We start from the raw sequence: 15,878 nt of genomic DNA on the forward strand, positions 1-15,878 counted from the left end.
TCGGGAAACGCACTTTTCACGGTTTTAGAAATGACGTCTGCGGTACTGAGCGGCAAGTTCATTTTTACAATCAACTCGACAAACATTGCCTCGGCACGTACTGCTGCCTGCTCTTCGGGCAACACTTTTGCCGTGGGGATGAAGTCTGCCATGGTACGTGAACCGGCTGCGGCTTTCTTCGCCGATGCATGGTCTTTGTGCGATTTTGACAAACAGTGCCGATCTATGTCGTATTTTCCCGAATGTGCGATCAGAAAGTCCATTTTGCAGTAGCTGCAGTGGGCGAAAGTCTTGCCAGCGTCCGAAGCCACGATTCCAGGGATTGATGCATATTTTCCAAGAAACTCCTGTGCTCTGACACTTTTTTGCTTGGCCCCCGGTTAAGAATTCCATCGCTTTGAGTTTGACGTCGTTTCGACATGATTGATTATCGCAAATAGCGGAGAAATTTCGCGCTTTCTTCCGACAATCTGTTCCGTTCGCGTCTCGGCACGGGAACGAGATTTGAAATGACGCTACAAACACATCTGCCACTGACCGAGGCTCATCGAGACTTCTAATCACGTGACGCGCAACGAGAGTTGGATACCGCCCTGAAATGGCCCTTCGTGGTCGGCTGGGCGTTAAGAAAACAAACAAACAAACGAGAGTTGGATACGGGTTTGTCAAAATAGTGGATCGACTTCGGGATGCATTATGCAGTATTAAAGTAGTATGATCGGATTTTTCTTTCAGCGTATTTTTTTTTAACCGGTCGTACTGAGCGTATTTTGTGAAACTAAGCGTACAAAATACGCCCAAAACGTATGGGTTCCCAGGTCTGCAGTACGTATGCACGCCTGCACACACACATCCACATGCACGCACGCACACACACAGTGCATACGCCTGCACACACACACACACACACACACACACACACACACACACACACACACACACACACACACACACACACACTCTCTCTCTCTGTCTCCCTCTTGCTACCACTAATATATATGCCACACGAATCCCACACACCGAACAAATTATCAAAACCAAACAGAGTTTAGGTCAAAGCCCTTCATCCCATGTAAGATAAACAAAAGCTGGCTAAGCGAGTGTCCGGGGAGCTAACCAAGCATCACCCCTCCACAACGATTTAGCGCATGAAAGCGACCAGTGAGCCATCGCGGCCGACATAAGAGAGCAGTTTCACACCTTCCACCCCGCTCTCTCTAGTCTCTACCTTGGGTGGTCCCTCTCTTCTTGCCAAACCTCCGGTGTTTGTACGCTCTCTAAACTCTTTCCTTCTGTCTACCTTTATACATCTTTTGCAAGCCCTTTTTTTATATTTAGTCAAGTTTTGACTAAATATTTTAACATCGAGGGGGAATCGAAACGAGGGTCGTGGTGTATGTGCGTGTGTGCGTGTGTGTGTGTGTCTGTGTGTGTGTCTGTGTGTGTGTGTGTGTGTGTAGAGCGATTCAGACTAAACTACTGGACCGATCTTTATGAAATTTGACATGAGAGTTCCTGGGTATGAAATCTCGGAACGTTTTTTTCATTTTTTTGATAAATGTCTTTGATGACGTCATATCCGGCTTTTCGTGAAAGTTGAGGCGGCACTGTCACGCCCTCATTTTTCAACCAAATTGGTTGAAATTTTGGTCAAGTAATCTTCGACGAAGCCCGGGGTTCGGTATTGCATTTCAGCTTGGTGGCTTAAAAATTAATTAATGACTTTGGTCATTAAAAATCTGAAAATTGTAAAAAAAAATAAAAAATTTATAAAACGATCCAAATTTACGTTTATCTTATTCTCCATCATTTGCTGATTCCAAAAACATATAAATATGTTATATTCGGATTAAAAACAAGCTCTGAAAATTAAATATATAAAAATTATTATCAAAATTTTTTTTTCGAAATCGTTTTAAAAACACTTTCATCTTATTCCTTGTCGGTTCCTGATTCCAAAAACATATAGATATGATATGTTTGGATTAAAAACACGCTCAGAAAGTTAAAACGAAGAGAGGTACAGAAAAGCGTGCTATGCAGCATAGCGTAACCACTACCCCGCTCTTCTTGTCAATTTCACTGCCTATGCCGTGAGCGGTGGACCACGAGTATACGGTCTTGCTGCGTTGCATTGCGTTCAGTTTCATTCTGTGAGTTCGACAGCTACTTGACTAAATATTGTATTTTCGCCTTACGCGACTTGTTCTCTCTCTGAAAACTCCCACCCTACAGCCCTTGTATCATCCCACTCTCGCTTAAACTGTTGCATGTCTGTCTGACTGCCGTGATGCCTGGTTTTCTTTCAGGGCCAAGTCCCCTTACCTGACGCGGGTAACAGGGCATCAAAAGTATCTCTTTCTGTGTGCGCTTCAAAGGTTACACATTTCGGGTGGCTGAGTGTTTTCGCAGCTCCAACCTATATAGTCTCGAGTCGAGCGTTTGAAAATGCCTGAGCCTGAAGGCGGGTGTAACTTACACCTCTTGGTATCAGTCTGCCTTAGAGATGAGGACAACAGTTGGCCAGATGACCAGAATAGCGCGCTTCATTTTTCTGCAGAGACCAAAGGCGCGTCTGCCACAACGGTGCCTGAGCTAAACATTGGCGGGCACTACTCACAGCGGTGACGTCCCCATTCGCCGCCAATTATCTTGAGTTTTGCAAGAGAGGCGATTCGCCGCTTCCCATCTCGCAGCCAAATATCTTGAGTTTTGCAAGACACACACACCTCGCCCTCACAGCCCAGCACACGGCACTGTAAACATTCCCGGTCCCTTCACCTCTCTCGCCACCATCCGCCCTACCCTTGGTCTCCAACCTGTAGCTACTGGGTGCTTTCAGGCGTGTGGAGCGTGGAGGGAGGAGGGAGGGAGATCTCTAACTGTACCCTTTTGAACCTGCCTTGGTACAGGTAAGTAACAAGGTCTAGCCATAAAGGCAATGAGCAGGCGAAGACGTGTTAATTTGACTGCGTTTTTCCGTGCAGCTTTTCTGCCTCTCCTAACAATCTGTGAACTTTGACTATTATGAGTGTCCTTTTGCACCCCCCTCCCCCCCCTCCTCTCCAGTCTCCCGGCCATCCCATTGAAACCACCCTCTTCCGTTTCTTTGAGCAGGAATACAGTGAACATAATGATCTTTGAAGATGATGTTTTAACAAGAAGAGCAAACGCTCGATCGAGTCACTTTCGCAGTTCTGAATATTATATGAGGCATCAGATGGACAGGAAGAAATTGCTATTCACAACACAATGAGTCACGTTCACATAAAATTTGAGCCCGGTCACTTTTATAGTTTCCGAGAAAAGCCCAACGTTAAGTTGTGTGTTGCCGAACAGAAAAGGCTAGTTATCTCCCTTGTTTTTCTGATAACGTTCGTAAAAGGCTACAGATGTAAATACTTTGATGTAAAGAATAATCCTACAAAGTTTCAATCACATCCGATGAACTTTGTCAAAGATATAAAATGTCTAATTTTTCCTTTGACGCTGACCTGTGACCTTGAAAAAGGTCAAAGGTCAACGAAACCATCGTTAAAGTGTAGAGGTCATTGGAGGTCACGACTAAACAAAATATGAGCCGGATCGCTTTGATAGTTTCCGAGAAAAGTCCAACGTTAAGGTGGTGTCTACGGACGGCCGGCCGGACGGCCGGCCGGCCGGACAGACTAACACTGACCGATTACATAGAGTCACTTTTTCTCAAGTGACTCAAAAATTATTATTCGTAGTTAATATGTAAAGCTCGGAGAGCATGGATTCCTGTGGTTCGCGCTATATAAGCTGTCATTATTATGATTATTATTTAGGACAAAAACAACAACAGCTGCTTCCCCCCCCCCCCCCTCTCTCTTTACTTAAAATATGGAAATAAACACTGTATCACCGTCAACAGTAACTGCAACTGACCAACGCAGCTCTTCTGTCTCACCATCACAAGCATTCTTTCTTTCTTTATTTGGTGTTTAACGTCGTTTTCAACCACGAAGGTTATATCGCGATGGGGAAAGGGGGGAGATGGGATAGAGCCACTTGTCAATTGTTTCTTGTTCATAAAAGCACTAATCAAAAATTTGCTCCAGGGGCTTGCAACGTAGTACAATATATTACCTTACTGGGAGAATGCAAGTTTCCAGTACAAAGGACTTAACATTTCTTACATACTGCTTGACTAAAATCTTTACAAGCATTGACTATATTCTATACAAGAAACACTTAACAAGGGTAAAAGGAGAAACAGAATCCGTTAGTCGCCTCTTACGACATGCTGGCTCCCCAGCGGGTAAATTCTTCCCCCTAATCCGCGGGGGGTACCATCACAAGCTGAATCCCTGACAAGCCGACATCTTTCCCAAACAAGTGATGTTTTTTTCCCCTGTGAACGAACATCTAATGACCCCCCTGTCCATGCATCAACAAGCCTGTAAACATCTTGAGGCAGAGTTTTTCTTGTCTCTTCAAATTATCTGCTATTATCTCAAACCCCTTCAGAAAAATAAACAAAGACAGACAAAATAATGACAGGCTTAGTTCTATCTTTCTGTCTGAACACAAGACGATTCTCCATTGACACACAAAAAAATCCCCTGCCTGCATTCACAATACTGAGAGGGTGTGGCAAGAAAGTGAGTGGCAGTTTCCGCCCCTTTTCCATCTGCTGTTTTCTATTCCGCCTGATTGGCTTGCTCTCTTTACAGGGGCTCAGGACTTGACGTACAACGCTAGTGCCGCCTCTCTTGCATGACTATTGACTAGTGCGTAGAAGCCGGTGCTTGTATGCCTCTGTTCATGATGCACGCCTGCTTGCTTTTGGCTGTCATAAATTTTAAAATGGATGGGGGGGGGGGGGGGGAGAGGAGAGAGAGAGAGAGAGAGGGAGAGGGAGGGAGAGGGGGAGAGGGAGGGAGAGGGAGAGAGAGAGAAAGAGCTGAGCGCCAGGAATCGTTTTAGAACGTCAATTTACATCATCACAACTGCTGTAAGTGTTACTGTTGCTGTTTTCAAGCGAAATCTACGAGTTTTCCTGCAGCTAGAACAAAAACAAACAAACAAAAATATCCTTACCAGCCCCCAGGCTCTGCCCCCCCCCCCCCTCCAACGTTCCACACTGTCAACCCCCCACCCCACTATTTCCCCAAGTGTACAAACTACCCGAGTGCGCACAAGCTCCTAAATCTGTCATTACGCCACGCCAAGATGCTCAAAGGACATAACACGGCTAAGAACCTTTCCAGACCGAAAGCTAATGATACCATACCATCCCCCTTGAAGTTCTTTACCGTATCTTAGCTTTACAGAGAGTTAAAGCGAAAGCTCTCTACCGTAACTTTGTCTACAAAGGGTCATTACAAAAAGTCTAAGCTCCTGGCGGCTCCCAAAGCCTCTCAAGTTTTAAAAGGCAGGGAAGACGTTGGAAGGGAAACTGGGTGTAAAAGTGTGCTACTCAGTATCTGTGCAGACGATCTTAATGGGAGGTTCCAAGCCGTTGGAAGAAGACAGGAAAGAGACACTGTGGGAGGACGTACACCTAGAACATCAAGACGCTGGATTAGAGTCTGGCCTTGTTTTAACCGTTACAAAAAGTTCTTTGTCATAGATTCCACTTGCTCAGCAGGCAAGCGTGAAACTGCAAGCACATAACGATAACTACGCTGCCATGTTTCGTATTAGCCAGGCAGGGTTAACCCGTACAGTATAAGCTTTATGCTTGAGTTCGGATCCTCAATGTCATATATGTCACGATACTAAACTTTAATACTGTTTTGTTTAAACCAACTCGTACAGCGCCACATGATATAGCACGCAAGGATAGCTAGTACACAGGATGATATAAACTAGGCGATTGTGTGTGTTGACTCAATCGGAATTTCTTAGCCCCTCTCGCCAAGCCTGATGGTCATAAACAGTAGAGAGGAACTATTCCGTAAGGCTCAGAAGCTCTGATTGTTGTTAACGAGGTCGATACCAACCAGAAAAAGCTCAGGGCCACACCAAATAGACCAGGGTTAACCCCTACAGGGCGACATACACGTACACTAGATTAAGTCATACAAGGTGATATAAGCTACGCAAGGTTAACCAAACCTGTCCGTGAGGGCGTTAAAAAACATTTTTTATCGACTGAACCTGTCTCTGGCTTTGACAGGTATAACACAACCCTTCTGCATGACATTTCCAGCAGCTACAATGCCCCAGCATGACTGCATGTCTATCCGGGCAAGTGTGCGATTTATGCAGCCATTGAAAATAGCAGTGACAGAACAAAGAGCGCTTCAATTCGACCCCATACCCCCTGGTGCCTTTGCCTTGAGAAAGATAGCAAGCTGAGTGTGAAAATCATGAGCATTGTGCATTTCGTTCACTCTTTGGAACGTATCCCTTGTGCATTTAGTCTACTCTTTGGAACGTATCCCTTGTGCATTTAGTCTACTCTTTGGAACGTATCCCTTGTGCATTTAGTCTACTCTTTGGAACGTATCCCTTGTGCATTTAGTCTACTCTTTGAAACGTATCCCTTGTGCATTTAGTCTACTCTTTAGAACGTATCCCTTGTGCATTTGGTCTACTCTTTGGAACGTAGCCCTTGTGCATTTAGTCTACTCTTTGGAACGTATCCCTTGTGCATTTAGTCTACTCTTTGGAACGTATCCCTTGTGCATTTAGTCTACTCTTTGGAACGTATCCCTTGTGCATTTAGTCTACTCTTTGGAACGTAGCCCTTGTGCATTTAGTCTACTCTTTGGAACATAGCCCTTGTGCATTTGTGCAAAGCTGTAGAACATGCATAACCAAGCACTGTGCATAGATCTATAGCTGAGGCTGTAGATACACTATACACAGGCTGGAAGATCTTTGCTACACATTAGGTCAAGGCTGTAGAACATACGTTGGTGGGTGGTAATTTAGTTCAGCATTTCGTCCTTCTGGGAATTGTCTGAAGGACATAAAGGCTGCTTCCCCTTAGGACACAGGGTCCGCCTGTCTATTTCTTCTTTGTCTGTGCGGATGTGTGTTTTTTGTTGTTGGTGACATTGTTTTATTTTTTAACGCAGACTTGCTACAAACTCTGAAGCTCGATGGACAATACGACGAAAAAGCGCACTTTTCCCCCTTCACCTCATGAAATACCAAAGAAGAAGAAGACATTTCTTTCTCCCGTCTTTGAAGGAAGGAAATGGAGAAGCTTAAAGCTGCAGAAGTCATCAGACGTGCAGTAAACAGGTGGAGACAGACACGAGTGGTAAGTACTTATCCACCCTCGGTTCTCTTTCATAGATCTATGGCTTTTCTTTTCGGAAATGGTACTTTTCACCTGTAGAACACATTCTTCTAGCTGCTCTGGCTATCGTCGCTTTATGGTTCATGGCAATGTCTCGTCTTTGATTTAAAGTGGATGACTTAACTTCTAGCTCTAATGAAAAGCAACTATTACCATGTTCTAATAAAACTTCCCACAAAGAGCTGAACATAAAAATATAGTGCAATATCTATCCGAAATAAAGTATGCATATATTTTCTGAAAGCCGAGGGATTTTTATGCTGAAACTCTACCCCCAGATATGTTCACCCATTATAATATTAATGATAACTGGACGACATCTAAACTACACACATAGCAGCGGACAGACAACGACAGATACAGCACACTCGCAAATCCAATCAATCCTTTCTTTCCTGTGTGTGTGAAATGTAGGAAGATACTCACAGAAGTCGATGTCTGGCTGAGAAGAGCGTGTTGTCTTCTTTCCTTTCCTGATTTTCTTCACCTGACTGCGACTGCTGAGGGCGTTCTGTGTCTTCTTCCAGAAGTAATAGTACTCAATCAACTCGCCCTGCAAACACACACAACAACACATAATGAGGGCGTTCTGTGTCTTCTTCCAGAAGTAATATTACTCAATTAACTCGCCCTGCAAACACACACAACAACGCATGCTGATTAGCTGTCTCGTCGTCGTGATACTTTCGTTGGCACCTTGCTCCAACAGTAGAAACAGCGTAGGCACGATATAAGCAACAGCACAGTGAATGGATAATGGTGGGATGGTAATTATGGTGGGGGTTGCAACTCAGCAACGCATAGAATACGTAAGACATGCTGAGACCATCAACGTTCTTTGTGTGTGTGTGTAAAACAACAAAGTAAAACCAACCAATTGCGCTTTTAACAACCAAAGAAACTGTATAAAAGAGAATAACAAAAGACAGAGGCATGTGTCTGAGTTTTAGTGTGTTTGAGGAGAGGGGTGCAAAAAGGACTGGTTGAATGAGCATGGGCAATCGTTTTTGCAAAGTCTGACTCATAATACCTCTGAGTCTTACCGTAACATTTACCATTTCCCGACTACCCCCCCCCCCCCCCCACCTTCCCCTTGCAGAAAAGCATCAACTACAATATTGAACAGAAAGTTCTCACTAAACACATTTTACCCAGACCTATGGTACATGCAAAACTCTGAATCAAAAGTGTTCTGTTGTTTGCTACTATAATGTGAAGCGTTGAAAACATGAACTAAGAAATCTCCCCTACATTTCCACTTGTACACGCATTGTGAATATCTGCATCGTAAGACAGGCCTATCTACACGGTGGACATACTGTTTCTACTGTCCACAAAATGATCTACACAACAGTGCAATGAACAGGAAGTGGCACCGTTAGTGTTGGACGGGACGGATTTCCTGCGGTCAAGAGCCACTACTGGTCAGATTTGTAGCCAGTTATAGTGCCAGTGTCCTCCAAATGACCGGTCACCGAGATGGTGGAGCTTCAATGGTACTTCTGTGAACCAAGATCTATTGGGGTCTGCACCCAGAGATCGACTCCTCGGAGAGAACGGATCTGACATACATCATGTCCATACTGATCGAGTAAGAACCCCCTGCGGAATCATCCCCTTTATCTCAAAGCAACTCGACTCTACTCCCGAAAGAACAGAAGCAGCAAATCTCCCCCCCCCCCCCCTCTCCCCGTCGCCATTTAACTAGCACTCAGTTCAACAGAATCTGCGCTGTTCTTCGCAGGGGTGTGATTCTGTGAAAGTGTATGTTAACTAGGCTAAATAACCTGACCAACTAACACGTAAGCCCCCTTCGTATGCTACGGTAAAGTAACTGTATTACTGTTGCAACATACATCTGAACCATTTACTGCTTCAAGATTTACATTAACAAGTAGTTTCATGAAACCGACACCCTAACGAACCGTATAACCGTCTTCAGCAAACGTCTTAACTATTCGCCAAGCAAATTAACACCAACACACACAAACGGGAAAAGGAGAGAAAAATGTCAACCAATGGTAAATCCCCCTCGTTTCTACTAGTGGTGACCCTCAAGGAAGTGTTTCAACAACCACTCCAAACCTCACACTGACAGCAGTGAATTAAACGCCTCGCTTTTGTCACCCTCACAGTAGTGAGGTTGACTGGTCCGTTCGTGATGGTCCGGTGTTTTTCGGGGCAGCGAGAAGAAAGGCAAACTAATGGCCGGTGGCATTGATTGATCAACTCGCTCGGCGCTCACAACCACTGTTGCCACACAATGGACGACTCCATTGCCAGCGTCAAAACACCATCAAGCGAATGGCTCTTGCCAGGCCGACTACATTCCGGGCTTATTGTGTGAATCATCACCACCAACAGGGTGTCAACTGAACCTGTTATTCTCTTGCACTGTCTGGTCACTCTATTGCTGAGCAGGATAGGTAGTATAACATGATTCTCTTGTACTCTCTGGTTACTCTATTGCTGAGCAGGATAGGTAGTATAACATGATTCTCCTGCACTGTCTGGTCACTCCATTGAACAACAGGATTGGTAGTATAACATGATTCTCTTGTACTGTCTGGTCCCTCCATTGAACAACAGGATTGGTAGTATGTATAACATGATTCTCTTGTACTGTCTGGTCACTCTATTGCTGAGCAGGATAGGTAGTATAACATGATTCTCTTGCACTGTCCGGTCCCTCTTTTGAACAGCATTGGTAGTATACCAAATGTGTGTGCGAGATGTCAGTGTGAAAACATGCCCCGTCACAGCAATTTTCAAACGGACAATAAAGATGGAAGAATGGACAGAACCAGGGATGCACAAAACGGATGAATGGCGATCAATTGAAGTCATCCACACTAAAAAAAAGAAATGTTTATCTTTCCGCGGAATTAGCCTATGTAAGTTAACAACTACGAAATGTTCCATACTGATCCAATCAACCAAAGCAATGCGAGAAAGATGTTTGGTAGAAAGGACCAGACGTTTGGTAGAAAGAAGCAGGCGATCATAATTTCCCATGAGAGGGCTCTGAAAAACTTCTTAAACTTTGTAAAAATCGGTTAAGCCCACTATTTGTTTTGGTACCGGTTTGGCCCAACATAAAAACGAGGGGTAGGGCCCAGGGGTGACAAGGTATACTTTTCAGCATTCGTAGAGTGGAAGACGACACCTGCAGATCTGTATAAACCACGCCGCTATATATTCTTGTCTAGTCTGTCAACCAGTCCAAAGAACAAGACTGTGTGCAGTGATCCACGTCCAGATAGCTTCTCAGCAACGTAACTCTATCTAATGTTATGCCCCTTCAAGTTCCACCAAGGAGAAGGCACTATATATGCGCAAGAAGACTGTGTGAGCATTTTACTGCTACGGAATATCGGTCTTACAATTCATGCCCCCCCCACCCACCCCCCTTTCTGTAATCAGCTGGAAGATGTGCAGGCAAACCACTACCATGACAATGCAATAAAAGAAAGGATGTTAGCAAAGACCCAGAAAGGCCAGACAGTCTGCATGAATGTTGTCAATATATGCGTCAGTCGACTCAGTGGGGATGGGGGGGGGGGGGGGGGAATATGAAAGAAAAAACGAGAGTGAGAGAGAGAATATGAAAGAGAGAGAGAGAGAGAGAGAGAGAGAGAGAGAGAGAGAGAGAGAGAGAGAGAGAGAGAGAGAGAGAGAGAGAGAGATCTTGTCCGTGTATACGTGCGCATTCCTCCTTGCATTGCTCGCATGACCTCGCGAGGTCCGTCAATGCACAGGTCACGTGAACACAACAAGTCAACGGAGGACTCCCGTCTCCTTTGCCAGGTGACATAACCACGTTGTAAAAAGAAACTCTCCCACAAACAGGTCGGAATCAACACACACACACAGGTCGGAATCCACGCACATACACACACACACACCAAGCCCACTAGGTGACAGGGAGGTGTTGACAAGGGCCAAGCTAATGTGTTTTCACCTGGCCCCCCAGTGTCGCGGGAAGGCCAAACAGCGCCGGACATCAATCGGAACAAGATGCGACTGATCACACAGTGCGATACACACAGCGACTGATCACACAGTGCGAAACACACCGCCACACAACGCCCCCCTCTGTCTCTCCATCACCCGAAAAACAGACAGGGGGTGAAAGGTGATGGGGCAACCGCTTTTTTTTGTCCAACTCATATAATTTACTCAAGAACGCATGCATCTCTGACTAATCGAATCCACAACCGGACATCACTGGAAGTGTCATTATTCTCAGCTCCTCTCTCTGCAGTCAAGGGGGGGGGGGGGGGGGGAGGGGGGGAGGGGGGTGTCGTGGTCTCTCTCTCTCTCTCTCTCTCTCTCTCTCTCTCTCTCTCTCTCTCTCTCTCTCTCTCTCTCTCTCTCTCTCTCTCTTTCTGTTTGTGTCTGTGTGTGTAAAAAAAAGGATCTCTTTCCCCCTTCTGTCCCCTGACCGACAAATCCTTCGCACACTCCTTCATCATTTCTCTCCCTCCCTCCCTCCCCAAACACCCAGATTTAACCAAATCCCAACTACAAAGTGACATACAGGTCCCTACTGACTCTCTTACACAAGTTCTTTGAACACACCTGATCTTTCTCAGTTCCACAATCCCCTGAAAAGGGCGAGGCGGCGTTATCAAAGACAGAGCAAAGTGACGACCACTCAAGGGGGGAAGAAAGAAAAGGAACTTGGGGATTTATGATGTAATCAAACGCCGCTTTTTACAGTCGCAGGCAATGAGTCATGACAATCAATACTTCGCACGGGCAACAAATAACCCACACCGATCAGGAGACGAGGAGATTGGAAGGGGGACGAACTGGGAGGGTCGTTGTGCACGGTGCTTAAAAGAAACACTTCTGCCTTGGGAATTCAATTCTGATGAAGTAATGTACTTGTTTGAGCGGAGATGGAATGATTGGGGATAAATCGTACAAGAAGAAAATTGAAAGACGAGAGAGACGAGATAGAGGCGGAATACATCACACAGTAGAGCGGCAAAAGTATAAAATAATGGTTTAATAAAATGTTTTCAGGGGAGAGGCTGTTGAGTTCACACTAAAGGGAAAAGTCTAGACAGACGAGAAAGCAGGATATGAGAGAGAGAGAGAGAGAGAGAGAGGGGGTCATTGCAGGCTAGATGTGGGCACTGAGGATGTCATCAAACAATCTTCCATTTTCCCCTAATGGTCTTTTGTGAGGGGAACGGTTCCCGCACCAACAGAGAACAGTACAATCTTGACGGAATCTTTAGAGCTGTTCTGGGTTTATTTCCCCGATACCGTCAGCCCAACGACTCGCACCCACGAGAGACACCCACCTCCCTTCCCCGTAACCAATCACATATCACATTTTATTTCATTATCCACCAAAGGCTTCAGAACAGAGAAACGAACCTTCGCACCCAAGTAACAGAAAGAGCATAAACCGTGGCTTTCACAGAAGCAACACACACTAACATACACACCCCACAAAAAGTTAACCATTTCGCAGGCCCACAAAACTCTTTGAAGAAACGGGAATTTACTGAATTTACAACCTTGATCCTCTGAACGTAATTGTTGCGAAGAACCAATTCTAGCGCGCGGTAACGTCGCCGTTGACTCGAAAAAGAAAGAGAAAGAGAATGGGGCCCGGTTTGGAAGTGCCATGAAAGCCGATTTACTAGCGGAGCGCGAAAACATTTATTAGCGCTCGTACGTGTCAAGTAGTGGCAAAGAATGGGGGTCTGCCGACTGGGTCAAGAGCTGGTGGCGGTATTGATTTGCTACACTGGGTATTGGCGCAAGTCTGTGTACGCCTATATTGCTCTAGCGTCGGTGGACCCACGAGAACTGATACAGCTCAGTGCCCCCTGACGCGGGTTGAATAGTTCTGAAGATGAGGGCAGAGACGAGGTGGTGCTAGGGCTCGGGGTTACTTCTTGGTATCAACCACACATATGCTCGAAAACAAAAGGACCCCGGGGAGAAAGTTGCGGGGTGGTGACCACCCCATCCATCCACAACGACAGATGCCAAACCTCTCCCCACGGCGATAATCTATCATGGTCTACTCTGGGGTTTATCTACGGATGTTAACATGTTCAGGCCCAACCGGCACGGTTGGCCTAGTGGTAAGGCGTCCGCCCCGTGATCGGGAGGTCGTGGGTTCGAACCCCGGCCGGGTCATACCTAAGACTTTAAAATTGGCAATCTAGTGGCTGCTCCGCCTGGCGTCTGGCATTATCAATCAATCAATCAATATGAGGCTTATATCGCGCGTATTCCGTGGGTACAGTTCTAAGCGCAGGGATTTTTTTATTTTTTTATTTTTATTTTTATTTTATGCAATTTATATCGCGCACATATTCAAGGCGCAGGGATTTATTTATGCCGTGTGAGATGGAATTTTTTTTAAACAATACATCACGCATTCACATCGGCCAGCAGATCGCAGCCATTTCGGCGCATATCCTACTTTTCACGGCCTATTATTCCAAGTCACACGGGTATTTTGGTGGACATTTTTATCTATGCCTATACAATTTTGCCAGGAAAGACCCTTTTGTCAATCGTGGGATCTTTAACATGCACACCCCAATGTAGTGTACACGAAGGGACCTCGGTTTTTCGTCTCATCCGAAAGACTAGCACTTGAACCCACCACCTAGGTTAGGAAAGGGGGGAGAAAATTGCTAACGCCCTGACCCAGGGTCGAACTCGCAACCTCTCGCTTCCGAGCGCAAGTGCGTTACCACTCGGCCACCCAGTCCTTATGGGGTTAGTGCTAGAACTGGTTGGTCCGGTGTCAGAATAATGTGACTGGGCGAGACATGAAGCCTGTGCTGCGACTTCTGTCTTGTGTGTGGCGCACGTTATATGTCAAAGCAGCACCGCCCTGATATGGCCCTTCGTGGTCGGCTGGGCGTTAAGCAAGCAAACAAACAAAATGTTCAGGCCCTGCAGTTAGGAAAACCATTTGCAATACAGAAATATTAGATCTGCAGTACAAGAAGTCTTTTTCACATGTGCCACGCATCGAGACTTGTTCTACACTGCCGCGGTCCTAGGCTCGACCATCATGTTTGTGACGACCTTAACATTTCCAAAAAGCCATCCATCCACCGTATGAGAAAATACTGACTTCGCGTTGCAATGACCAGACTCAAACAACTTCGACCACAGACTCGCTCACATTAGAGAAGACGAGTCGCCTTCTACTCTGTAGTAGCTAGATGATTCCATACTTCTTCTGCATGTGGTCTCTCAAGTTGTCTAGACTGTGTTGAGGTATGTGTGGCTGCTCACTGATGATTTTGTACCTTTTATTCGATTTTTCCACCGTTGAAAACTGTTAGTGTAAGCATGTCTACAGTGTTCAAGCACCAAGGTATAAATGAATAAACAAAAAATCCGTTCAGACTGTAAAAAGTCCTTGCTGCAAGCCGCCTTCATCGCTTAGTCTTTCTTGTATTCCATCGTAGAGATCAGCAGGAGTCGATTCTCTCTGTACATCGTAAAACTGCTAGAACACAGAATCAGGTGAATGCTGGATATACAGTTTCATGGTCTTTACTCCAAAGTCTCCTGTATCTCAATTCTCACGCTTCAAAGGCTGTCTTCTTTAGAGATTCCTCTTTGCAAAATGTGAGGGTGCGATTCCGTTCCGTTCATCGCTCACTTGTAATCATATCCAATGTCGCTCCATCCAACAATGACACTGTGGCAAATTGCACTTCCTTATTGATGAAGTAATACAACAAATTATCTGGTAAAATGTTACATCAGAGAGAGAGAGAGAGAGAGAGAGAGAGAGAGAGAGAGAGAGAGAGAGAGAGAGAGAGAGAGAGAGAGAGAGAGAGAGAGAGAGAGAGAGAGAGCCCGCGAGAGAGAGAGTCACCCATATCCCACTCAAACAAAGGAGTAGTACTAGTGCACAATCCACCCGCACCGCACGGCGGAAAAAGACAGGCAATTGGGAGGTGGCAAACAAACAAACCCATTCCGACACTGAATGCAATTGAGGGAGAAAGGAAAAGAGCTCGGTAATTGTCAGGTCACGTTCAGGCCCTGGCGGTAGGTAACAACCTTGGCACTAAACGGCACCATAGAGAAAGAGGTAGAGCAGTGACCTTTGAGTGCAGTCAACTTGTTTCACCACCATCACCAGCCGCCCCTGTCAATCCAACGCAATGGGGGAGCGTGCCCCTACACACTGTACAGTCAAGAGGCGACTGTCCTACTGAACTCTCTGGTCGTTGTGTGCCAGTCATCGGAGGTTGTTGAAGGGGATGGGGCGAGAGGGGGGTGGGTGCAAAACAGTACTTGACTTGTCGCCGTAGACTGTGGGCTTCTATGGTTCAGTGTAGAGAAATGTATGCCCTGTGAGTTTGAGACCCAATGACTGCAAGTTCATGTGTCGAGGAGAGACTGCAAACTGAAGCCAGTGTGTGTGTGTGTGGTTGGGGGGGGGGGGAGGAGGCGGACAGAGAGAGAGAGAGAGAGAGAGAGAGAGAGAGAGACAGACAGACAGACAGAGAGAGAACTGATTCAGACTACCGCACAGCCGACCAATGAGGGTCCTTTATTGAGGGTATACACCAAACAGTCATGTGCAATTTGG

General features: G+C 45.8%; 1 protein-coding gene across 1 annotated transcript in view; it reads right to left on the bottom strand.

Annotated features, from left to right (window-relative positions):
• The window catches only part of LOC138977850 (arginine-glutamic acid dipeptide repeats protein-like), a 195,617-nt gene that overhangs the window by 46,205 nt on the left and 133,534 nt on the right, over positions 1–15,878 (bottom strand). The window contains exon 10 of the mRNA XM_070350457.1: positions 7,706–7,832. Within this exon, the coding sequence (XP_070206558.1) occupies positions 7,706–7,832 (127 nt within the window). The remainder of the gene's footprint in view (positions 1–7,705; positions 7,833–15,878) is intronic.

Source organism: Littorina saxatilis, linkage group LG10 (assembly GCF_037325665.1).
Source record: "Littorina saxatilis isolate snail1 linkage group LG10, US_GU_Lsax_2.0, whole genome shotgun sequence".
In the NCBI taxonomy this organism is placed as follows: Eukaryota; Metazoa; Mollusca; class Gastropoda; order Littorinimorpha; family Littorinidae; genus Littorina; species Littorina saxatilis.